The 27,170-nt window shown below is 35.9% G+C and overlaps 1 protein-coding gene across 1 annotated transcript in view; it reads left to right on the top strand.

Moving 5' to 3' along the window:
* ATRX (ATRX chromatin remodeler) overlaps positions 1-27,170 on the top strand; it is a gene marked incomplete at both ends in the record, with an annotated part of 225,503 nt that overhangs the window by 134,343 nt on the left and 63,990 nt on the right. Inside the window, 5 exon segments of the mRNA XM_084259121.1 lie at positions 5,953-6,083; positions 6,889-6,977; positions 7,096-7,268; positions 15,255-15,408; positions 20,051-20,157. Coding sequence (XP_084115247.1) covers positions 5,953-6,083; positions 6,889-6,977; positions 7,096-7,268; positions 15,255-15,408; positions 20,051-20,157 — 654 coding nt within the window.

Genomic DNA, 27,170 nt, shown 5'->3' with positions numbered 1-27,170 from the left:
ATTATTACACTCTCTTCTTATGTCATCATATCAGCATCTCTGAATATTACTTCTGGTTCTCTTGTGTAGGGACCATTGTGCTTGCATTGGACCCATCTGGATGATATTATTCATCTTAGTGTCTTTATCTTGATTAGTATGTGCAAAGTCCCTTTTGCCATATAAGTGTCCTGGAATTAAGATGTGGATGTATTTGAGGGAGACCATACACTTTACAGTAGCTCTAATGATAACATCTCATGTAGAAACTAGATGATTGTGAGGTTTAATGACAGATTGTCATACTGAATTCTTTCTTGTGCTTATTTTTCCAAGTAAAATCACTTGGAGTCAAAATATTGAAAAAATGGAATGTTGGTAATTATTATTAATGTTCTTTTGAGGAGAGAACCTTTTTCTACAGATGTTTATTTGGCCAACTTATTAACATATCCTTTTTTATGTGGCTTCCTTTCCTCATAGAGAATGTTAACTTGAAAACTTGAAAAAAATGAAACAACTAGACTTAACAGATATTTATAGAAGAACACTCCATCTAAAAGCAGCAGAATATATATTTCTCTAAAATGCACATGGAATATTCTCCAAGGTAGACCATATTTTAGACTGTAAAACAATCTTAGTTAATATAAAAGGATAAAAATCTACCAAAGTATTTCTTTTTAAATACATTGGAATGAAATTGCAAACCAATAACTGAAGAAAAGTTAGAACATTCAAAATACACATAAAAAACAAGCTCCTAAGTGATGGGTCAGAGAAGAAATCACAAGGGAAATTAGAAAATATTTAGAGATGAATGAAAACAAAAACAAAAGTAGTAAAATGGTATGCAGGTAAAGTAATGCCTAAAGGGAACTTGGTAGTGGTAAATGCCTATATTAAATAAATAAAGGTCTTAATTTTAAAATCTAACCTTTACATTAAGAAACTAAATTAAGAGCAGACAGCCCAAAGGAGATATATGGAAGGGAATAATAAAGATTACAGCATAAATAAACATAAAAAGGAAAAAACAGTAGAGAAAATTATTTGAAACCAAGAATTGGTTCATTGAAATGATCAACAAAATTGATAACTCCAGTTATATGTTTGACACTTGAACAGTGAGGGGATTAAGGGTTTTGGCCCACCGTGAAATAAAAAATCTAACCTATATTTGGCCATCTGTATAATCAGGTGACATGGATAGACAAAGACCACATACTAGTGGATCTAAACAGTTTAAACCTGACTTGCTCAAGGGTGAGCTGTAATAACAAAGTAATACAGAGAGGAGACTCAAATAATTAAAATCAGGAGTGAAATAGCATTTCTGCTGACTTTTTAGAAATAAAAAGAGTATAAGGGAATGCTATGAATGATTGTATTTCAAGAAATTTGATACCTCATTTTCACAGCAATGATTTTTGTTCAACACAGTAGGCATAGCAGTAATCAGACAAAATAATCCGTGCCAGATTTTAATGCATTTTTGTTAGTGTTTTCATGTCATTGTTAAATTTCCTCTAGTCACTCATGGAGGCAAGACTTAATAATAGTTGGTAAATTTATATCTTTTAAAAAAATAATGTTACTGCTTAAATACTGTTTTTTCCCTTTAATTTTGTTCTTTTGCATTTTTCCCTTGATGATTTTGTCATATTAGTGAAATATGCATTCATTTCATTTTAATTTATATTCATACAAAACATAATTTTGTTAAAATTATTCTGGGCAGAAGAAATCTAACATTTTTAGCATAAAAAGCAATTTTTAGAAATACATTTAAAAATTGTCCTTTTTAGTGTTAAAAATAGTTTATTTGTCCTTAACAGTTCTTTTTTGAATTTTTTAAAAATTACATTGTTGTTCATTTTTGTACAGTATTTGACTTTTCCTCCCATGTGTAATCCCCATAAAACTCCCACTACCACATCATCCCACTACCACCCACTACCACATCACCCCATCACTACCACATCACATCATAGTCCCTTGTGCTTTGCCCTCTCCCCCTCCTCTGCTATATGTCTTGTATCTATAATTTATCTGCTAATTTTGCCTTTTTCTGTTCCTTTTTTCAGTTCCCCTATATTCCTCCTATAAGTGAAACCATCCAATATTTTTTCTTTTTCCTTCTGACTCATTTCTCTGAGCATAATCCCTTCCAGCTCCATCCGTGTTGCTGCAAATGACATGAGTTCATGTTTTGTGATTGCTGAATTGTATTCCACTTTGTATACATATCACATCTTCTTGATCCAGTCATCTTTTTGGGGCATTTAGGTCGTTTCCATATCTTAGCTGTTGTAAATAGTGCTGCAATAAACACAGGAGTGCAGGTTTCCTTTAAAATTAATGTTTTTGTGTCCTTTGGGTAGATTCCTAGGAGTGGAATTGCTGGGTCATATGGTAGCTCCATTTTTAGTAATTTGAGGAACCTCCACACAGCTTTCCATAGTGATTGGACCAGTTTGCACTCCCACCAGCAGTGTAAGAGAGGTCCTTTTTCTCCACATCCATACCAGCATTTGTTTTTGCCAGTTTTTTAAAAATGTGCCATTCTCACTGGTGTGAGGTAGTATCTCATTGTGGTTTTGATTTGCATTTCCCTGATGATAAGTGATGTTGAACAATTTTCATGTTGGCCATTGCATTTCCTCTAAGAGAGAAATGTCTGTTTAGCTCTTTTGCCCATTTTTTGATTGGATTGTTTGCTTTGTTTTTGTTGAGTTGTGAGCTCTTTGTAGATCTTTGTGATCAGACCCTTATCAGTTGTATGGAGTGCAAATATTTTCTCCAAATCAGTGCGGTGTCTCTTTGTTTTGGTTATTGTCTCTTTTGCTGTATAGAAGCTTTTTAGTTTGATGTAGTCCCAGCTGTTTATCTTTTCCTTTACTTTCTTTGCTTTGGGGGATGAGTCTTTCAATATGTTACTGAGATAGATGTATGTCATGTAATGTTTTGCCAATATTTTCTTCAACATATTTTATGGTTCAAGTCTTATGTTCAAGTCTTATCCATTTTGAGTTGGTTTTGGGCATGGTGTGAGGTATTAGTCTTGTTTCATTCTTTTGCATGTGGTGGTCCAGTTTCCCCAGCACCATTTATTTAACTGATGATTCTTGTTCCATTCCATATTCTTTGCTCCTTTGTCTTAGATTAACTGTCCATATATGTGTGGGTTTATTTCTGGGCTCAATTCTATTCCAGTGATCTGGGTGTTTGTTTTTATTCCAGTACCATACTGTTTTAATTATTATGGCTTTGTAGTATAGTTTGATGTCTGAGATGCCTTGAGGTATTTTTTAATTTCTTCTTTGATTTTTCTCATTAATCCAGTGGTTTTCCAGTAATGTGTGGTTCACTCTCCATGAAATGGGTTTCTTGCTTTCTTTTCATGGTTGATTTCTAGTTTGATGCCATTATGGTAGAAGATAGTTGGCATGATTTTGATCTTCATGTATCCTTTGATGTTTGTCTTTTGGCCCGGTATGTGGTTGATCCTGGAGAATGAGCTGTGTGTGCTTCAGAAAAATGTGTATTCATTTTATATGTTCTGTAGATGTCTATGAGGCCCATGTGGTTTAGGTTTTTATTTAGGGCTATTGTGTCCTTGTTTATTTTTTGTATTGTTGATCTGTCCCTTGTTGAGAGTGGGGTGTTAAAGTGTTCTACTACGTATGTATTTTCTCTTATGTCTGTTTTCAGGGATGAATAGTAATTGTCTAATGTATTTTGATGCTCCTTCATTTGGTGAGTATATGTTGATGAGTGTTTGTCTTCTTGTGTATTGTCCCCTTGAGCACTATGTAGTGATCATCTATGCCTGTTGTCATGTTTTTTAGTTTGAAGTCTGTTTTATTTGCCTTAATTATGGTTGTTCCTGCCTTCTTTTGGCTACCGTTTGCTTGTGTAATAGTTTTCCAGCCCCTTACTTTCAATCTTTTTTTATCTTTAGAGCTTAGCTATATTTCCTGGAGACAGCAGAAGGTCGGGTTCTGTTTTCTAGCATGGTACTCTTTGTCTTTTGATTGGTGAGTTTAGTCCATTTATGTTTAGGGTTATTAGTGATACATCGACATCTATTGTTGCCATTTTGTTCATTTTAGGGTTGTATTCAGTACCTTGTTCAGTTCTTCCCATTCATTCCTTTGTTGGTTGGATTTTAAGGCTTCTTGTAATAATTCTTGTACTGGGGGTGTAGTAGTAGCACATTTCTGAAGATTTTGTTTATCTGGGAAGGTCGTTATTTTGCCCTCATAAAGGAAGGTGAGCTTTGCCTGATAAAGTATTTTTGGTTGACAATTTTTGTCTTGGAGTTTTTGAATATGTTATTCCATTCTGTTCTTGCCCTTAGTGTGTGTTTAGAGAAATCTGATAATTGCCTAATTGGTTTTCCCTTATAGGTTATGTGTTTAATGCCCCCAGTCAGTTTCATTATTTTTTTTGTCTTGTACTTTTGGAAGCTTTATATATATATATATATATATATATATATATATATACACACACACACACACACATGTCTTTCTGTAGTTTTATTTTCTTTATGGTAGTTTGGTGTCCTTCTAGCTTCCTGTATGTCTATTTTTATTTATCTCTTCAAGTTTTCTTATTTCCTTGAATAGTTTTTCAGTTTCCTTGTTTCTCTCTTCTCCTGGGATTCCTATACCTCTTACATTTCCTTTCCTTGTGGTATCAGATAATTCTCATAGTGTTTCTTCATTCTTTTTCATTTGTATTTCTCTTTTCTTTTTTTATTCTTTTTTGTATCCGTCTTTTCAGGAGTACTGATTCATTCTTCTTTATCATCTGTTCTGTTTTCATAGCTTTTCCCAGAATATTTTAGCTCCTCTACTGATCATTTAACATTCCATAGTTCCTTTAAGTTTCAGTCTTATTCATCTGTTTGTGGATTATATTTCTCATTGCTTTCTTTTCCTTTTGTGCATCTTCTCTTATGTCTTAGAGTTTTTGGGTTATGGCAATTTTGAATTATTCATTTGCCATGCAGAGAAATTCTTCCTTGTCTGAGTTGTTGGGTTTTGGAGATTTTCTTTCTATGGTGTTTTGTTCCCTGAAGGGCTTGCTTCACAACTTGTAATTTCATTTTCCCCCAATTTTTGTTTTTGGGTTTCTTTGCTGACCTGGCTTATCCACGGGGGTCTCTGGGCTACTGGGGTGGTCGGCATGTGTCTGAGTGAGTCTTGGGAGTGTGTCTCGAGTGGTCATGTGGCCTTTGGCTATGTTGGATTACTTCCTTACTTGATACCTGAAGGGGCTTTGTCCAGCTGAGTCCTGACAATGTTTGTGAGAACTCTTGATCTGGTGGGGCTCACTCGTGCTTGCCCTGGAGGTTGTGAGTTCTTTGTGTGCTCTTTGTCACTCACCAGAGGCCTCCATTTCTCACCAGCTGGGGCTGTTAGGGTTAAAATAGGATGTTTTTATCCACATTCCATGGTTAGAAATTAGGGAGGTATATGAACCTGAATTAAGAAAAAAATTACATTTTTATTTTATTAACCTCTAACAAAACTTCAGCATTTTGTCCAATCATGAATGTAGGTGACAAACCATACTATTACTAATGAGAATTGTTACTTTTTAACTAATAGAGACAGAAATATTCCTATAGATTGTTTTTGTAATCTCAGTGTTATTTACCTTTATCAAAATTTAAAATTTCATGTAATTGTTGGGCTTGCTGCTATACTTTGTTGTTTAATGAATTAAGAAAGCATGCATTTAATCACATTTAAAATATTTTGGTAATTTCTATTTAATCGAATTCTTTTATAATCCTTTATGTTTTTCAAAATACTATTCTAAGTGAAAGGATGGATAAGCTGCTTACATTGCTAAAGGAATTCATTTCAGAGATAAAATTTAAACCCCTAACTTTGTAAAATACTGGTTCTAAAAAATAATTCTGTACATTAAATATGTTTTTTTTCCCCATCTGATCAGGTGTAGGTAACAGCAGCGAAGGTGGAAGAGGAAAGGCAGGTGCAAAACTTTTCCAGGATTTTCAGATGTTAAGTAGGATCTGGACTCATCCTTGGTGTTTGCAACTGGACTACATTAGCAAGGAAAATAAGGTAAGCTAAATCAAGTAGCCTGAATTGATTTATAGGTATCTTTTGAGGCATATTTTGAAATGTGTGTGTGTATAAGCATATATAGTATGTGTATGAATATAAGCATATGCATATGCTTATATATACACACATGCATATGTACATATATACACTACTTGAAATTTCCTTGGCTTTGTGGTATGCTAATTCAGATGATTTTATTGATAATTTTTATATGTTTAAATCTATTATGATTGTGTATGGAAGGGTTTTAAATCTTAATCTTAGATCTTGCACAACCATAGTAAAATCATCAAAACTAAGAAATTAACATAGGATCAATATTACTAACTAAATAACAGACTTTAATTGGATTTCATCAGTTTTTGTATTGATGTCCTTTTTTCTAGGATTTATTTATTTTTATTTATTTATGCATACAAGAACTGGGGTCTAGGCCAGAGGTGGGTGTGGGTGGGTGAGAGGACTCACCAGAGACAGAGTGGGGAGCAGAACAAGCAGATCTACTGTTAGCTCCCTGTCGGGGGATGGAACTCATGCCACAGTGGCTGGTGATAGTTTGATAGCACTGAGACTTTAACCCATGTGCTACCAGGGAGGCCCCTGATGTCCTTTTTTCAATGTAAAACCTTAACATCTATTGCGTTTATTAGTCACATCTGTCATGTCTCCCTTACATTTTCTAATTTATAGTTCCTCAATTCTTATCTCACCACAATTAATTTATCCTTAAATGAAATAAACAAGCATTATGATTTCCAATATAAGTTAAAATGAACTATTCAAATATTTGTTTTTTCTCTAGGGATATTTTGATGAAGACAGTATGGATGAATTTATAGCTTCAGATTCCGATGAAACCTCCATGAGTTTAAGCTCTGATGATTACACAAAGTAAATTGAATACTTTTTGTGTTCTGTGTTGACATATTCACAATCTTGGTGATTTTCCTCTGATCATTTGCATTTGTATCTTTGTTTTATTAATAGTTTGGATTTGTTCTTTTTTTAGAAAGAAGAAAACAAAAGGGAAAAGGGGGAAAAAAGATAGTAGCTCAAGTGGAAGTGGCAGTGACAATGATGTTGAAGTGATTAAAGTCTGGAATTCAAGATCTCGTGGTGGTGGTGAAGGAAATGTAGATGAAACAGGAAACAATCCTTCAGTTTCTTTAAAACTAGAAGAATGTGAGTAATGAATGTTGCCTTTATTATGGAATATTAAGGCAGTATCATGTCAGTTCTTTTTTCAGTTATCATCCTCATTAATTGGATCATAGGAATCTTTCCTTAATATGTAAGCATTTCGTATAACCGAGTGTAGAGACAGGATGGCACGGGGCAGGTTCTCTGTGACCCGAGCAGACAGGTGAAGGAGAAGGCCTGGAGCCCTCAGTAGCTTTTGCAGCCTTTTATTGGGATTTACCGGGTACACGGCAGGCAGTGGGGTCAGGGGTCAGGCTGGCAGGTCTCCCAGCCCCCAGCATGTCTTTACTCTCTTTGGGCTCTTCGACGTTCTCTCGTGGCCTTTCTTCTCTCTTATTCTCTTCTTCTCTCTCTTTTACTGTGCTGTTCCACTCTGCTCTCTTCTGCTGGTGTCCCCGGGACGCTGCCCTTATAAGCCCAGTCTCTCAGCCCAGGTGTATCCAGCTACGCATGCCCACACCCCACTCCAGGTGCCTGCCTTCAGGCATGCATTCAGGACCACTGAGATCCATCATCAATCCTAATGGCGGGAGGGCAGAAAAGCCTGATAATTATTTAGCCTACACCAAGGTACTCAATAAAAAATGTAATTTTAATTATAAGCAAACCAGTGTATTCTCTTAGGTAGTTAGGGGCAAAGGAAGAAAGTAAAACTATTGTTTCTTTATATGTATGTACCTGTACTATTATTTTCACTGCCATGTTTTAGATAACAGTTCTTGAGCAACTTTGCAGTGTTGTTGGTATCTTTATTTTTTTTTAAGATTTATTTATTTATACAAGCACTGGGTACAGTCAGAAGTGCGGGAGGATGAGAGAATTCACCAGAGCCAGAGCGGGGAACAGAACAGGTAGACTGACGAAATACACTGCTGAGGGGAGCAGCGGGCATGGCAGCAGAGGTCTGTTGTGTCATGTGGGACCCTCGCCGGCGGATGGGGAACGAACCGGCACTGCAGAGGCTGCGGGCAGCTTCACAGCCCAGTGCTCAACCGCTGCGCCACCAGGGGAGGACCTGGTATCTTTATTTTTATAAATTATTGATAGAAGTGGGCTTCAGACCTAGATATATCCAGTTGCAAGACCACCATTGTGTTTTAACTTAACTAGTGTAAGTAACTGAAGCATTTCAGATAATTAAACATGATTGTAATTCATTTGGTAGAGTGATACTACTTCCAATGGTTTAGTTTTTCATGTTCTATAATTATTGTCTAATTTAGGTTTTCCTGTATCATGCACAGTTTGTGTCACCTCTTTCACTTTGTTTTGCTTTCGAGCATGATCATACACTTATTGACAGTTTGTTCTTTCCCCCCCCCCTTTTTTTTTACATTTTAAAAGGACAGATTTATTAGGAAAAGGACAAGGAAAAAGAGAGGCACCTGCTTTGTCATAGGCAGGCAGGGGTGCTGCCTTTTTAGTGAAAGTTTTTGATTGAACTTCCTAATGGTTGAATTTGTCTTTATCCATATTTATATTTATAGTATAAATGTTGTGGCTACAAGTCCTCCTAGGGAAGTTTGAGTGGGAGAAACAGGAACTGAAATCTGAATATCAAATTTCTGAAGACAGAACTTTTAAAAAATATTTGGCACTTGTGAAGTCACTGAGCAATATAGTTCACCACATGTGAGAAGAGACATGGTGGTGCCAGCTAAGTGAATAATACTTTGCTCAAACAGGGTTAACTGCTCTCAAGTCTGCAGCTGAACTAATTTTGCAATTCCTTGTTAAACATTTCTCTCTAAAGTACCTTCTTGGAATAGACAGATGGTAGCCTAAGTAAGCATAGACTCTGACTTCTTTAAGAATCAAGCAAATAATAAAAACGAAACTTCAAAATTTCCTCTCCTCTTTCTTCTCCCCTGTTACCCATATGACCGTTGATTATTGGTGTTCATCTTCCAATTAGATTTAAAGAATGTTTTTCTAAGAATAGTAAAGGAGTGGTTATAGTTTAATTTAACTTAATGGGGGAGCATCTGTTATCACCTGTCCTGCTCTTCCTGCCCTGTGTTTTTAATTACGATTCACTTTAGTCTCTCATCTCCTAATTAGAAATAAGTAGCTTAAAGTTTGTGTTCCTGATAAATTTCTTCAGATATTCTTGCTGAAATTTTTTCTCCCAATTTGTGGTTAAGAGGGTAGAGAGAGTAGACAGCCAGTATTCTTGACCTGTGATGTAAATGAGTTACATTATGTTGAGATATTGATCCCTTCAACACTTAGATGTACAAGTGGAGTCTGAAGTAATTGAGTCACCTCCAGAAATGAGTTACCTGTTCCATTTTTCCTGGTGTACTATTTGAGTGTCATTGTTTCCTATATATTCCATAATATGAAAAGGATGGAAAGAACTGGGGTAGAGAATAGGCGACTACATGTGAACTTGGAAGTAATCAAGGAAAGCTATAGGTTCCAAGTGAGAAACTTTGACTACTTGTCTAAGTTCTTCTATTTTAGCTGTGTGCAGTTAAATAGAAGTCATTCATATGTGCATATATTGTATTTTTTTTTTTTGCAGCTGTGAACATGTAATTTTTTATCAGAAACATTTTTCCAGAACAAATAGATGATAAAAATCTATTTTTGTTTTTCGGATCCACACTAATAGCATGTAAGGCTAGAGTAGATCATAGTATATGAACATATACAATGGTACTGTGTAGCAGTAGGGGCAGGAATGGGCACTGAGCAGGTTTTTGAATCCAGCAGACCAGGTAAGGAGAAGAGTCCTGAAGCCCTCAGTGGCTTTTGCAGGCTTTTATTAGGATTTACCAGGCACACGGCAGGCAGCGGTGCTGTGGGGCTGGGAGGCCTGCCAGCCTCCTAGTCCCCCAGCAAGTCCTCACTCTATCTGGGGGCTTTCCAGCGTTCTCTCTCTCTCGGCTTCTGTTCTGCTTCTGCTGGCATCCCAATTGACGCCACCCTTAAAAGCCCAGTCTTAGCCCAGGTGAATCTCATCTACATTGTCCACACCCTACTTCAGGTGCCCCCCATCAGGCATGCATTCAGGGCCGCAAATTTCCGTCATCTATCCTAGTGGCAGGAGGGCAGGAAAGCCTGATACTGTTTACCTTACCTTATAGTAGCTTTAAAAAATACACTTTCTGGGCCTCCCTGGTGGCCTAGGGGTAAGTATCTTGCTGTCACTGTTATCGCCTGAGTTCAATCCCTGGCCAGGGAGCTAACCCATATATGGCACAGCAGACCTCTCCTGTCTCGCCCGCTGCTCCCCTTAGCAGTGTATTTAGTAAATCCTCTTCTGCTGCCCACTCTGTCTGGTGAATCTTCTCACATTCCCCTTCACCCAGCACTGCACCTCTGACCTACACCCCAGCTCTATGTAAAAATGAATGAAAAGAAAAAATTGTCACTTTCTTATAGTAAATTTAAGAAAATCTGATTAGAAAGTATTAAAGGGTCAAAATGTTACACTTTGAATTTGAAATGACTATTAAGTAAATTACTGTAATTAACTTTCTTATTTTTCTGTAAAACAGCATCTTGATTAGACATTTAAGTGTACCTTGTAGCACTCCCATTTCTGTGTTTTAGTATTAGGATAGGTTTGTGACAAGGAAATGTGTATTAACTACTTCAAAATATTTTATTATTACTTTAAGTACTTTTAGAGTAAGCTTTACTTGTGAGCATGTACATTTTAAAATGTGTGTAATTCATTGTATGGATATGTGACAAAATTCTTGTATTTAATGTAAGGCCATATATTAGCACCAAACACATTTATTCATTTGAGAAATATTTGTTTACTATGTGCCAGGTGTACTATTCTAGAAGCTTATATCAGTGAACGAGATATACTCATGGAACTTAACATTCTACTATTTTTACTACTACTATTATGACTACTATTATCCATACAAATACTATTCTGATGTTATTTTTCCTTTAAAAATAACATGCAGTTAATTATATATATATAGAATATGATAGTTAAATATATATTTAGAATGCATCAAGATATTGGGAGTTAATGTGTAGGTTTTCTGGGTTTTTTTTCCCCTCAAGTTTTATTGATTTTCCACTAGTTTATATAACTGTATAATTTGGGGACTACAGCTTCACACCTCCATATGTGTATATGTCTCACTCTCCATCATGTCACCAGTGTCACAACTCTTACCAACTTCCCACTCCTATCCCTTCCCCCATCCCTCAAATAACTAGTGTATTTTTTTAGGGTCTAAGAATTACTCTGTTTGTTTGGTATTGCCTTTGTGCCTTTCCTTGTAATTGTCTTTGTGATGTCCAGAGTGAATATTAAGCTGTGACTTTAATTCACTGTTATATGTCATGTGTATATACAGAACACGTTATATATAAGTAATGATTAACCCATGTGGATGACAAAATAGTAATATTTAGCATGAAATATCTATTTGTAAGTTTTACATATTCAGGGTATTAACTTGAGTAGCCCATATTTTTATCAATTACTTTTTTTAGACATCAGTGTAAAGTATTGTTAATTATATACAATAGAATTAAACTTAGAATGGAATTTAGTGTATTAACATAGAAACTTGTCCTAAGCTTTGAGACTTATCTAGCCACATCCATCATTTTAATTAATTCTCTGTCAGCATTTTTATTTCTGACATTTTCACCTTAAATTACCTTTAGTAAATTTGATTAACTGTTGCTAAATTTGTGTGCAATCTATGAAACTGCAGACTTTCCCGAAAGGTACTGGTTACTTGCCTGTTGACTAATTGTAGAAGACAGTTTAGTCAACTTGCTTGATAAGTTATGTTTGGGGGTCCCCAAGACTACCTGCAGGTTCAGTTTTGTACTAAAATGACTTGCAGAACTCAGCATATAGTCTTATTCAGGATTATGATTTATTACAATGAAGAGTTACCCCCCCTTTATGTACAAATTTCTCCAGCAATGAATTATGGGAACTTACGAGAAGTGTCTTCTACCATATAAGGTCATTTAGAGACTAAATGGCCAAGGCTTTTTATTGAGGACTGAGCACATAGGCGCCGTCTGCCTGACACCAATTCTAGATTCCCAGAAGGAAAAAAAAGAAAAAACAGATGTTTAGAATAAACCACAGTATACAAATAGTCTAGGTGCAGTGAGCCACTGTTAACCAGGGCAAATTTTATATTTGGTATAGGAAACTAAGTTCCCAGACATCAGTCAAGACCAACCTTGCAAGCAGACTTTGCTGAGATGAAATATTACCTGATTATTGAAGGAGAGTAAAGTATTAATAGAAGTTTGTTAGGCAAAGATGGGGAGAAAATAATATGACATTCAAGAAAAAGTATGGAATCTTGAAAATTGTGACATGTTTGGGCAATAAATTCATTGTGGTTTGGAAATAAATGTATAATGAACTCCCTATAAGTAATTGAAATCACAACGACCCAGACACAAATAAACTCACTGATAAACAGTAAGTTTGAGAAGGTGCATAATATGAAAACCCTGGGGATATGCTAATCTTGAGTCTAGTGACTTTGGTTTTCACTTCCCCAAGGATAACATACAAAACCTTGAGCTGTCTAGAAGGTGGAGAGTTCTTAGGACCCTTCTTAAAGTTGGATCTTTTTAAATAGTATATACTCCATGAAAGAATAGAATAGGAAAAAATATTGCCTGTCAATCCAGGAAGATGATAAAAGAAGGTTATCTGTTTCACTCTGTTTTCTGGGTTGGGAAAAATAGTTTTCTTAGATCCATAATCATGTACTTGCCCTCACATAGTTTATGATTTGAATTTATATTACGTACACAGTTTAAAAATCTCAAGATGAGATACTGGCTTCAAAAGAAATTCTGGGTTGGTGTTTCCCTAGAACACCTGAAAGAAGCAAATGCAGAACACCATGGAGATACATGGCCTCAACCCAGGGTACGCAGGATCCCCACATTTTGCAGCTATACTGCAAATGAAATGAAATTCAGAATGATAGGGTTCTTGAGGAAACAACCTTAGGAAAAGTTAGCAACAAAATAAGGTAGTAATCAACCTGAGTAAAGTTAGCATGCAAAACAAGTCAGAAAATGTAAAATTTAGATGAAATAGAAAACATTCTTGAAAAATATATGTTAACAGTATTGATTGTTGACTGTAGTTTTTTCATTGTAGCCAAAAATTAGAAGTAATCTAAATGTTTATGAACAGGAAAACTAAAAAGTGGTGATATATTCATGCAGTGCCATACTAGATGGCAGTTAGAATGGCTGAATAAGTTTCATTTTGAGTGAAAACTGAAAAACTACATTAAAAAAAAAGTAAGTTATGGAATGATACAGTTTGATACCACTTTAGTTAAAAACATGAATAGTAATGTACATTTAGGGATATGCATTCAGTGAAAACAGAAAAACAAACACAGAAATGATACAGAATTTGGGTTTTTAGTGAACCTTCAGTAAGGAGGACGGGAAAGAAGAGAATGGGATTGGGTAGGGTTACATACTAGATTTCAGCTATATCAGAAGCAGATTGAACAAGTGTTAAAACTTGTGGGAATAGCTGTTCATTATATTTTATATAATTTTCTGAATACTTAAGTATTTTCTGATAAGTATATATAAAAATTTTAAATTATTTGTATTAAAGAGCAATTGAAACAAGACAAAAGCAGGTCAAACTTGGATAGCTCTTAGTTTGAATTAAACTGTTTATGCTTAGAACTTCAATAGATTGTTTTGGACTACTTTTTTCTTATACCTTTTGTAGACAAAATAGAGAGAAAATAAATGGAGAAAACAAAACAAAATGACAACATATTACATGATTCTAGGATTAATCCTTGTTTGAGTTTTCTAGAATTCTAAGTAGCATAGTGAAACGTTTCCTGCATGCAAGATATTTCCTCTCTTGATCTCTGAGTCTAGAATTCCCTTTCTCTCCCCCCAACACTGCTTCCTCTCTTTGGGTATCTGGATTTCTTTTTCTCTGGTCCCCATCTCTTTTGGTACATTTTGGGGGTTACGTTCTCTCAGGGCCTACAGATTTCCATATTAGGGTTTCAGTCTTTCATAGCCCCTGCACCTACTTGGCTTCTATTTTTCATATTTGTATTCTTTCAGGTTCTGTCTCTTGTTTACTGTTTCACTTGGCACATCACACGTGCGTGTGTGTGTGTGCGCGTGCGCACATATGTGCACACGCCTGCATCTGCCTGTCTCTCTTTTCCTTCTCTCAGACTCCCAAATCCCCATCAGTCTCTCTCACTCTCTCCCTGGGTTGGTCTATATCTCTTTCTCTTGGTCTCTTTCTCAGTCTCTCTCTTGGGGTCTTAATGTTTCTTTCTTTTATTTATTTTTTTTAAAGTTTTATTTATTTATGCATACAAGAGCTGGGGTATAGGCGAGAGGTGTGGGGGTGGAGGCTGAGAAGATTCACCAGAGCCAGAGTGGGGAGCAGAACAGGCAGATCTACTGAAATACACTATTGAGGGGAGCAGTGGGCGAGACAGGAGAGGTCTGCTGTGCCATGTGGGTCACCTCCCCAGCCAGGTATCGAACTCGTGCTGCAGTGGCTGCTGATAGCTTCATAGTGCTGAGAGGTAACCCCTTGGCACCATCAGGAAGGCCCTTAAAGTTTTTTGTGTTTTTTTTTTTTTAATAGAGGCATGTTTAATTTATTTGTTTGTTTGTTTATACATGCACTGGGTACAGTCAGAAGCGTGGGAGGGTGAGAGAATTCACCAGAGCCAGAGCAGGGAGCAGAGCAGGCAGAAGGACCGAAGTACACTGCTGAGGGGAGCAGCGGGTGGCAGGAGAGGTCTGCGCGCCATGTGGGACCCTCCTCTGGTGGCTGGGGAGCAGCCGGGGATCGAACCGGCGCCGCAGAGGCCGTGGGCAGCTTCGCAACCCAGCGCTCAACTGCTGCGCCACCGGGGAGGCCCGGCCTTTAAAGTTTTTTAATTGCCTTTAATTTTTTTAATTGCCTACTTATTTGTTTCCATTATTTAGGTAAAGCTACTTCCTCTTCTAATCCAAGCAGCCCTGCTCCAGACTGGTACAAAGATTTTGTTACAGATGCCGATGCTGAGATTTTGGAGCATTCTGGGAAAATGGTACTTCTTTTTGAAATTCTTCGAATGGCAGAGGAAATTGGGGACAAAGTGTAAGTTCTTTCCTACTTTTATTATATAAATAAACTTTTTGGTAACTTTTCTGTTGTTTAAACATTTCATTTGAAGAAATCTGTTTTGTTTCCTCTCTAAATATGTAATTTCTCTACTTTATATAGTGATAGACAACTATATTCTTTGCAAGTCAGTACTAAGTGCATATTCTGGTTATTTCCTAAGTGCTGTTTTCACCTTAGGGCTATTGCACCGTGAACTTACTTCCTTGAGCCAAGCCTCCAGTTGATGTCTGTATTTGACCATCTTCAAAATCACATTTCAGTTCATGCAGTGTAACTACTGCCCTTTCAGTTTACTGAATACCCCCCCCACCCCCAAGTTACTTAGTGACCTTCATATTCCCAAATCTAAGGAACACTTCTCAAATTTTACTTCACTCTTTGATTATTCTGTCATTAACATTTCTCATTTTTTTTTATTCCTGTTTGTTATGCTTCTAGCATTTGTACCTCCATTTCCTTCCCTGCATCCATATTGCCCAATCTCATCCTTTACATTACCATTCAAAAGCCATATTTTTAAAGTTTTGGACCAGATTTATTGTTTAGGCTGTTATGAGGTTCCAGCATCTGATCATAAAATATTTTTAAAATATTACCTGTGATGTACATTGTAATAGCAGTTTAAGATAGGGCTAAAATAAACTTTTATCTTAAAAAAATTTTCAGACTTTTTCTTTTAACTTTTCTGAAAGAGGCAGACCTTCTGTATATTTCCATACTCCCTTTTGATATACCTCTACTCCCCTCAGTATATTTCCATACTCCCTTTTGATATACCTCTACTCCCCTCAGTATATTTCAATGTACCTGCATATGTCTTTTCACTGAATAGTGAGTTGTATGAAAATAGAAACTTTTATTCATTTTTATTAACCCCAGTGACTGGCTACCTAATAAGTATTCACTAAAAGTTATTTTTGTTGTATATTGCCACTTTATACAGAAATGAATAGAGTAGTAGTAACAGAGATAAAGGTATGTTTTGGAATAGAAACAGGACTTGGTAGATGAAATTCAGGGCAGAAAGGAGAGAATAGTCAAAGGTGATTTACAGATTTCTTGCCTAAGTTACTGGTGGAATATGGTATTACATCCTAAGGTGGAGATGCTTAGGGCAGTGTTAATTTTATTAGAGCTTACAAAGAGACCTGCTCTATGTTAAGTTTGAAAGACCTATTAGATATCCATGAGAGTTGTTATGTAGAAAGTGAGTATTTGACTCCCGAGTTCTCAGGAGAGATTATTGCTCTAGGCATGCTTTTTTTCTGCAGAAGCATCTTTAGTTTAACATTAATTTTTATTTGGGTACCATACAAGAATTTGAAAAGTATACTAGGGATTTTAGTGGTATTTTTTTATTTTTTTAAATATTATGTATACAAGAGCTGGGATACAGGCCAGAGATGTGGGGGGTGAGCGGACCCACCAGAGACAGAGTGAGGAACAGAACAGGCAGATTGATTGAAATACAACACCGAGGGGAGCAACGGGCGAGACAGGAGAGGTCTGCTTCGCCTTTAGTGGTATTTCATTTCCCAGTGTATGAATCTTTTCCACAATGTTCATCATAATCATAGTCTTTCCTGTGGGAGAATATATACCATCTCAGAAGACTACCTATAGTTGAATATTTCAAATTGTTAAAACAATATATTATTTTTTATTATATTTTAAATATTTTTTACATTGGTCTTCATTTTTGTACAATGTATGCTTTCTCATCTCAGTTATAGTCCCTGTGAAATTCCCACCACCAATTCACCCATGTACCATCATCATAGTCCCCTGTGCTCCTTCCACCCCTGTAAAACAATATATCGTTATCTTTACTTGGTACTTTATCCCTATAGCTGTTTCCCCTTTGATCTAAAATAGAATGTATCTACTGTATTTTTTACATAGTTCTAGTGATTTCTAGTTGTAAACCAACTGATATATATGCAATTTTAGAAACATACTTTATTATGGAAAAAAATTTTTTTTAAAGATTTATTTATTTATTTATACAAGTACTGGGTAAAGTCAGAAGTGCGGGAGGGTGAGAGAATTCACCAGAGCCAGCGCAGGGAGCAGAGCAGGCAGACTGACGAAGTAGACTGCTTAGGGGAGCAGCAGGCGGCAGGAGAGATCTGCGTGCCATGTGGGACCCTCACTGGCGGCTGGGGATTGAACTGGTGCTGCAGAGGCTGCGAGCAGCTTCGCAGCCCAGCGCTCAACTGCTGCACCACCGGGGAGGCCCTATTATGGAAAATCTTAAAACAAAAAGTGGAAAGAATATTATAGTTATTTCTCATATACCTCCCACCTAGATTCTATACTATATTTTATTGTACTTTGTTACTTATCCATCCATCACTCCACACATTTTATTTTTCTGATACCTTTCAAAGTAGGTTGCAATGTAACTACCACTATTTCAGTTGTTTTTTAAATAGTGGTAGGTTAATCTCGGTTGCCCCTTTTAGCTTTTTCCCTCAGTTCATTCATCTATTTTGTGCATAATTTCAGTCTTGACCACATGGTCTTGATAGTTTTTTTTTAAACAACTATCTCAAAATATGTTTTTAGTAAACAAAACAACTTCAGTTGAGTTATAATGAAGTTGGTTTTTGTTTATTCTTGACCATGTACATTCATCTGATAGAAAGGTTTTTCAACATTAAATATTACTATTTGTTCAGAACTTGTTATCTAAGGCTCTCTCTCTCACACACACAAATACCCCTCCTCTCCCTGCTCCCTCTGTCTCCCTCTCTCTGTCTCCCTCTCTCCCTCTCTCCCCTTCTCTCCCTCTCCTTTTCTTCCTCTCTCCCCCTCTCTCCTTCCCTCCTCTTCTCTCTCTCTCTCACTGTCAAGTCAGATTCCGCTATTGTCTATTTGCGCCGTTCATCTTTTGCACCAGATGAAAACTTGATCTTTCACAGAGAGAGAAATAAATGAATTTTAGTCATCTTAGCCAGTGATAATGCTGGTTAAGTTTTAACAACTGAGTCTCCCAAAAATAATAATGACAAAAATACATAAAGCAAAAAAGCAAGAATGAAAAGCCCTCATTTGTATCATTTGTTGATTTCCATGGTATAAATAATCCCACTATGTCCAATTTTAGGCTACTTATATATCAGAATTATTCACTAAAGATATTGTACTGTGAGTTCAAGGCACAGTCCTGGGTAATTTACACTGTGCACCAGGAATCAATTTCCTTACCAATATTGTAGGGTTAGAGTACTAGGAGACAGTATGCTTCCACAGTGCAGAGCTCAGAAGCCATATAGTAGCCAATGTGTACATGGTTAACTCCAAAAGTTATTTCATAATTTGAGTCGTTCTTTTTAGTTCTAATTTGAAAATATCTCATAGCAAGTGTTCAATTATGTCTGCTTCTCATCAATGGGATAGAGCCTTGGTTTTCAAAAGGTTTCTCAGAGCCTTTGCAGGTTGCAGAGCCTTAGAGGAGAGAGTTCAAGTGCCAGTGAAAACTTTTCCTATCACCTGATGCTTAAAACACCACCTTGCTTTTTATTTTTTTTAAATTTTTTGTAAAGATTTTTATTTATGCATACAAGTACTGGGGTACAGGCCAGAGATGTGGGGGTTGAGAGGATTCACCAGAGACAGAATGGGGAACAGAACAGGCGGATTGACTGAAGTACACTGCTGAGGGGAGCGAGTGAGTCAAGGAGAGGTCTGCTGTGCCATGTGAATAGCTCCCTGGCCGAACTCATGCTGCAGTGGCTGCAGATAGCTTCATAGGTTGCATCTTAAACCCTTGTGCCACCAGGGAGGCCCACTTTTTATTATTTTTTTGAATAGCACATAAGACTTTATATGAACAAGTAGTTTTCATGCCTAAAAAGGAGTTAGAAACCACTGGGATAGTGAATCAGGAATTTGCAGACACATTTGAAATGAAATAACAAAATGTTGTAGCATATATACAATTTTAAATTACTCAGATACGTTTTATATGAAGACTTTTTCTCCAATTTATCAACTTTTTTTCCATAGATCATATTTTTAGTGTCATGTCTCAAGATTGTTTGCCTAGCTCCAGGGTACAATTTTTTTTTCTTTGTATTCTGCTAAATATGCTATAGTTTTACATTGGGCATTTAGATTTATGCTCCATTTTAAGTTAATTTTTACATAAGGTATGCAGTTCCTTTTTTCTGTTTGGCATGTGGATGTCCAGTTTTGCCAAGACAGTTTGTGACTCTTCCTTTTTCATTGATGCCTTTGTTTCTTGGTCAAAATTAAATTAACCATATTGCGTGGCTCTTTATCTGGCTGCTGATTCTGTTCCATTGATTTGCCCTTGTCCCTTTGTCAGTACTACAGTATTTTGATTGCTCTAGCTTTGTAAGTGTTGAAGTCATGTACATTAGACCTCCAACTTTTTGCCTTTCAAAATTGTTTTCCCAATTCTGTGTGCTTGACATTAACATATATAAGTTAGAATCTACTTGTTAATTTCTACAAAAGATCCTGCTGGGGTTTTGATTGGAGTCATTTTGAATTTGTAGATCAATTTTGAATTTGTAGATCAACTTGGAAATAAGTTATATCTTTACTATTTGAATCTTCTAATCAGTGAACACTATTTCTTTTTCAGCCTTGTTTTTAGCCAGTCTCTCATATCTCTGGACTTGATTGAAGATTTTCTTGAATTGGCTAGTAGGGAGAAGACAGAAGATAAAGATAAACCTCTTATTTATAAAGGTGAGTTAAAAATATTTCTATATCATTAATTTGAAACAATTGAAGTAAAAATAATTCCCAGACCCACAACCCTAGTGTATGCATTTTTCTACACTTCTTATCTTTATCCACATAAATATGGTCTATGTTATTGACATGGTAGCATCAATTAAGATTTTTTCAACAGCTTTAGTGAACTATAATTCACATACAATACAATTCATCCATTTGAAGTGTACAATTAAATGGTTTTTAGTATGTTCACAGTTATGCAACTATCACCACAGTCAATTTTCGAATGTTTAATAACCACCTATCACTCTTCTACCCCCTTTCCCACCCCTGAGCAATCACTGAATCTGCTTTGGGTTTCTATGGATTGACTTATTCTCAACTTTTTACACAAATGGAATCATAGAACATTTGGTATTTTGTGAATGGTTTCTTTCACACAGCATGTCTTCAGGGTTTGTTCATATGTTAGTACTTCATTCCATTTCATGGCCTAGCCACTGTATGGATAAAGCCCACATTTTGATTATTCATTCATTTAAAGATATTTGGATTGTTTTCACCTTTGGCTGTTGTAAATAGTGCTACTATGAATGTTTATTTAGAAGTTTTTATTTATTTAAAACATCTCTTTTCAATTATTTGGATATATATCCAAAAATGGACTTGTTGAACTATATGGTAAGTCTATGTTTAACTCATTGAGAAACCACCAAACTCTTTTCCATACTGCCTATTACGTGGTTTTACATTACCACTAACAGTGTACAAGTGTTCCAATTTCTCTCCAACTTTGCCAGTACTTGCTGTTTTTCAAATGGTTGTGAAGCAGTATCTCATTGTGATTTTCATTTCTATTCCTCTTATTACTAATAATGTTGAGTATCTTCATGTGCTTGTTGGCCATTGGTAGATCTTCTTTTGAAAAATGTCTATTTGGATCCTTTGCCCAGTTTGAATTTTCATTTTTACATTTTCTGTATACTGGATCCTTATCAGATAAAGGATTTGCAAATACTTTCTTTCTGTGGGTTATCTTTTCACTATCTTGATAGTATCCTTTAATGTACAAAAGGTTCTCATTTTGATAAAATTCAATTTCTCTTTTTGTTGTTGTTACGTGTGCTTTTAATGTCATATCTAAAAAAACCACTGCCAGGGCTTCCCTGGTGGTGCAAGGGGTTAAGTCTCAGTACTATCAAGCTATCGCCAGCCACTGGAGCATGAGTTGGATCCCAGGCCAGGGACCTTACCCACATGGCGCACCGGACCTCTCCTGTGTTGCCTGCTGCTCCCCTCAGCAGTGTATTTCAGTCAATCTGCCTTTTCTGCTCCCCACTATGTCTCTGGTGAATCCTCTCACCCCCTGTACCTCTGTCCTACACCCCAGTTCTTATAGGATAAATAACAAAGTCTTTAAAAAAAAAAAAACTACCAAATCCAAGTTAAGGAAGACTTACCCCTATGTTTGCTTCAAAGAATTAGTTATAGCTCTTACATTAAGGTCTTTGATCTATTTTGATTGTTTTAATAAATCGTGTGAGGTAAAGGTTCAACTTTAGCCTTTTGCTGTGGCTATCTAGTTATCCTAGTTGTATTTCTTGAAAAATAGTCTTCCCTCCATTGACTGTTCTTGGCACCTTTGTTGAAAATCAGTTGACTCTAGAGATAGAGATTTATTTCTTGACTCTGAGTTCTATTCCTTTGATCTGTGTGGCAGTCCTGAAGTCTGTAACACGCTGTCCTGATTAACATTGTTGTGAAAGTAAGTTTGGAATTCGGAAAGTATGAGTCTTCCTACTTTGTTTTTCTTCAAGATCATTTTGGCTATTCTGAGTCTCTTGCAATTTTTTGTGAATTTTAGAATCAGTTTGTAACTTTCTATAGAGAAGTCAGTTTGGATTCTTTTAGGGATTGCCTTGAATCTGTAGCTCATTTTGGGAGGTCTTCCCATCCATGAACACAGGATGCTTTACCATTTATTTAGATCTTTAATTTTTTTCACCAGTGTTTTATAGTTTTTAGTGTATTTGTTCTGCATTTCTTGGGTTAATCTGTTTGTTCCTGATTTTAATCTTCTTGATGGAATTATAAATGGAATTGTGGTCTTCATTTCTGAATTTTTTATTACAAATGTTGAGTTTTTGTTATTCAGTTTCATTTTTAGTTTTTATTTTTTTTTTAGCTTTTTAAAACATCCTTGTTTATTTTCCCATAATACAGGATTTCTCCCCTCAGGAGTGGTTCCCATCACCAAAGCACCTCCACATAGTAAACAAACAATCCAACAATCCAATCAAAAAATGTGCAGAAGAGCCAAATAGGCACTTCTAAAAGAAGATATGCAGTAGCCACCAGACATATAAAAATGTTCATCATCACTTATCGTCAGGGAACTGTACATCAAAACCACAGTGAGATAACCACCTCATACCTGTGAGAATGGCCCATATCAAAAAGCCACAAACAAGTGCTGGTGAAGGTGTGGAGCAAAAGGAATCCTATTACACTCTTGGTGGGAATGTTTACTGATCCAGGCCCTATAGAAAAAAGCGTGCAGGTTCCTCAAAAGACTAAATTGAGTTTTATATGTTAACTCATTTATTAGTTCTAATAGTGTTTTAGTGAAATTGTTTTTAGGACTTTCCATATAAAAGATCATGTCATTTGCAAAGAGAGATAATTTACTTCTTCTTTTCCAGTATGAATTACTTTAATTTCTTTTTGTTATCCAATTTCTCTGGCTAGAACCAAGTACAGCGTGAAAGTGACAAGAGCAAACATCCTTGTATGTTTATTAATCCTAGGGGGAAAGATCTGATCTTTCATCATTATGTATGTGTAGCTGTAGTTTTTTCATAAATGGTGTTTATAGAGTTGAGAAAGTTCCCTTTTGTTTCTAGTTTCTTGAGTTTTTTTTTAAATCCTGAATGTGTATTGAATATTGCCAAATGATTTCTCTGTGTCTACTGAAATAACATGTAATTTTTTGTATTCTCTTAATAATATGGTACATAACTTTGACTATCAAATGTTAAATCAACATTGCACACCTAGGATAAATCCTACTTGTCATGGTATATAACTCTCTTTATATTTTGCTGGTATTGGTTTGCTAGCATTTTGTTCAGGATTTGTGTGTCCTTATTCATAAGAGATACTAGTTTTCATTTTTGTTTTCTCCTGATGCCTTACATATCACATCAAAAGATGATATATAAATGACCAACAAGCATATGAAATGATGCTTATCATCACAAATCATTAGAGAATTGCAAATCAAAACCTCAGTGAGATATAGTTTCACACTCATTAGGATGGGTAACAGCAAAACAAAACAAAAACCTCAGTAAACAACAAGGTTTGGCAAGGATATGGAGAAATAAGAAAGAACTCTTTTACTCTGACTGGAAACATATTCATGCCACCACTATGGAAAACTATATGGCAGTTCCTCAGAAAATTAAAATTAGAGTTACCATTTTTCATATTTCATATTTTTCTAGCTGTTTTTTGTGGATGTGTGCAGTAAATCTTCACAATCTGTGTTCTAGTAGCAAGTCTTTATTCTGTTTTCAATAAAGTAAAATGTCATAGTGACTAAAACACCATGTCTACATATCCGATTAGATCCTGAAAGAACCTGCCAGAAAAAGGCTTTGAAATAATGATAAAAGAGAAGCAAACCCCTGGCTAGTGAACCGTGTATCCTAAAGGGAGAGTCTTTTTGTGAATAAATTTATCTTATTTTTATTGAGGCAACATTAGGATGTCCCCCATCAGGTTTCACCACCTTAGTGCACCCATCCCCAAATCACCAATAGTCCACCACCATAGACCTTTGTGCTTCTTTTCCTTTTTGTTTTTACCCCTCCCCCCCAAAGTCAACTTATAAAAGGAGTAGAAATCTTGATAAATGTTGTGAAATAGATGAACCTTGTGGATAATATGCTAAGTAAGATAGCACAAAAAAGACACTGTTACTCTATTTATGAGCTATCTAAAGTACTCAAATTCACAGACAGAGAAAGTAGAATGGCATTTACTGTGGGGAAAAGAAATGGGGAGTTATTTTGCAACATGAAGAAATTCTGGAGATTTGTTGTACAGCAATATGAATATTTTTAGCACTACTGAACTGTACACTTAGAATAGTTAAGATGATAAATTCTATTGTATTTTTTACCACAATTAAAAATTCACACAGCTGCTAGTGGAAGTTGATTAAAATAAAGGGTTTTTGGTTTGTCTTGCACCAAATCTTTCAGATTCATCTGTTTGTTTTTGTTAAAACTACATTTTTTAAAAAAACTAGAGATATAGATGAAAAATTAGGAACTCTAATTTTTTTAGTCTGTAAGACAAAAATTTGTATTGAAAACAAATAGACATTAAGAAAAAGGTATTTGATAAGTACCTACTAGGTACTCCACCAAAGACTATACTGTAAAACACAGTTTTCTTTCTTTTAATGAGCTAATGTCTAATGATCAATACAGATACTAAATAAATATAGAAAATTAAATGTCAGGGAAATTAAGGGTAAAGTGTTTCTATGATTTAGGAAGGAGTTGGTATAATCTTTCTACTTCATGATATCTCAAATAGTTCCTTGGTATGTTTTAAACATACTTTCCTCTTATCCATCAATTTTTAGTGCATAAAAAATTCCAAATTGGGGCAAAGGGAACAGGAGAAAGGAAGGGGAAAAGTCTTTATCATATTGACCATTTTTAAATGTACAGTTCTGTGGTATTAAGTATATTCACAATCCCTGCAACAATCTCCGCCATTAAAAAAAAAAAAATTCAGTTTTTCTGGGAAGCAAATCCCTGGAGCTTTTCATGATGTCATAATGGAAGTTCTCTCCACAGAAATTAAGTTTTGTTCACTTATTATCATTTCATAAACATTTTTTAACGATTTATTTATTCATACAAGAGCTGGGGTGCAGGCCAGAGGTGCGTGGGGTGATTCACCAGAGACAGGGTGGGGAGCAGAACAGGCAGATCTACTGAAACACACTGCTGAGGGGAGCAGTGGGTGAAACGGGAGAGATCATCTGTGTCATTTGGGTCACCTCCCTGGCAGGGGATCGAACTAGTGCTGCAGAAGCTGTGGATAGCTTCGTAGTGCTGCAACTTAACGCTTGCACCACCAGGGAGGCCCCTCATAAACATTTTGATGTTACTACATAATCTGTCACTTTCAGTTCTATAAAATCATAATTTACTTAACTATTTTTCTATTTTACAGTTAGATTATTATTTTCAGTTTTCCACTCTTACAGGTAATCTACAATGGGTATCTTGATGGCAGATGATGCTTTAAATTTTCTTTGGGTTAAATTCCCGTGAAAAATAAATTATTTTTATGGGTATAACTCTTTTGCTATTTGAGAATATAATTTTGTAGTATATTTCTTTGTTTTCTAAGTAATGATAATTGTTTATTTAGTGAATGTATTTCTAATAAAAAGGGAATCACTTTTCTGCAGATAATCATGTAGTTATTTGCATGATCAGTATCAAACATTTTTAAAAAAATATTTATGCACACAAGAACTTGGGTGTAAGCCAAAAGGGTGTGGGAGGGGTGAAAGGATTCATCAGAGACAGAATGGGGAGCAGAACAGGTGGATCTACTGAAATAAACTGCTGAGTGGAGCAGTGGGCGAGACAGGAGAGGTCTGGCTGGGGATCGAACTCATGTCAAAGTGGCTGGCGATAGCTTGATAGCACTGTGTCTTTAACCCCTGCACCAGGGAGGCCCAGCATCACACTTTTAATAGCTATTGAGATATAGGCCTTTTCTTATTGATACTTTTTTTTCAAAAGGAGGCTATACTGTGGCCTTTTTCTTTTTTTTTTTTGCCTATGGTACCCTGAGTACTTTTAAGTGTACAGTGCTATAATTTTACATTTCTGAGCATTTATATTGCTAACAATTTTTATTACTATACTTACTGTAAATAAAATGAAATCTCTTTTATGTTTGGGGGGGCTAGTAATATCCTGTACCAAGTCATAGGCAAATTTTTTTTAAAAAATAGGGACATTGCTTTCTTAGATCACTACAGTACTTGAAAAGTAATATTAGCTCTTTGTTCAATATAATGCCTCATATATATTAGTGGCATACAAATACACCTTTTTTCCCCCCAGTAAAACCCTTACACAGAAATTGCTTTCTTAGATCACTACAGTACTTGAAAAGTAATATTAGCTCTTTGTTCAATATAATGCCTCATATATATTAGTGGCATACAAATACACCTACTTTTTTTCCCCCCAGTAAAACCCTTACACAGAATATTAGTTTCTTGGATGTGGATTACTAAAGGAATGAAGGGTTCTCTCACTCTTCCCCAAATAAGACTAAGATCTCCATTTCATTTTGTAAAGATAGGTTACCTAACATGTATAAAGACACAATCTAGGATAAAGTACTTAACAAAAGAGGAAATGCCCCTAAACTCTTAAATGTTACATTCTTGTCAGGGAAGAACAATAAGAAGCAAACAAGTAAGTGCATTGTTAAAAACCAAAAAACCTAGTGGAGAAATAATGAAATAGTATAAAGACAATAGAATATTTTAGAACAGTATGTAGAATGGTCAGGCTTCACTGATGAGGTAACATTTAAGAGACACTTGAAAGGGCATGGGCCATGCAGCTATCTGGAGGAAGAACATTACCAAGCAGAGAAAACAGCAAGTGAAAATGCAGTGAGATTACAACATAATTAACATATACAAAGAACATTAAGAATTCATATATGGCTGAAGCATGTAAGTGAAGGGGGAGGGGGAATGTGGAAAGGCGACATGAGTTAAGATAGATTTATAGGGCCTTGCAGGCCGTCATTTGACTGAGATGAGTTTTACTCCAAGGTTTGTGAAAGAGGAGTGATGTTATCTGACTTAAAGAAATCACTCAGGAGACTGTGTTAAACCAGAGTAGAGGGAGCAAGGGAGGGATGTGGGGGATAGCAATTTGGATGCTATTTCAATAACTCAGGCA

The sequence above is a fragment of the Talpa europaea genome (genome assembly GCF_964194135.1).
Source record: "Talpa europaea genome assembly, chromosome: X".
Classification (NCBI taxonomy): Eukaryota; Metazoa; Chordata; class Mammalia; order Eulipotyphla; family Talpidae; genus Talpa; species Talpa europaea.
The sequence above is the reverse complement of the archived record's forward strand: the minus strand, read 5'-3'. Positions and strand labels throughout refer to the sequence as shown.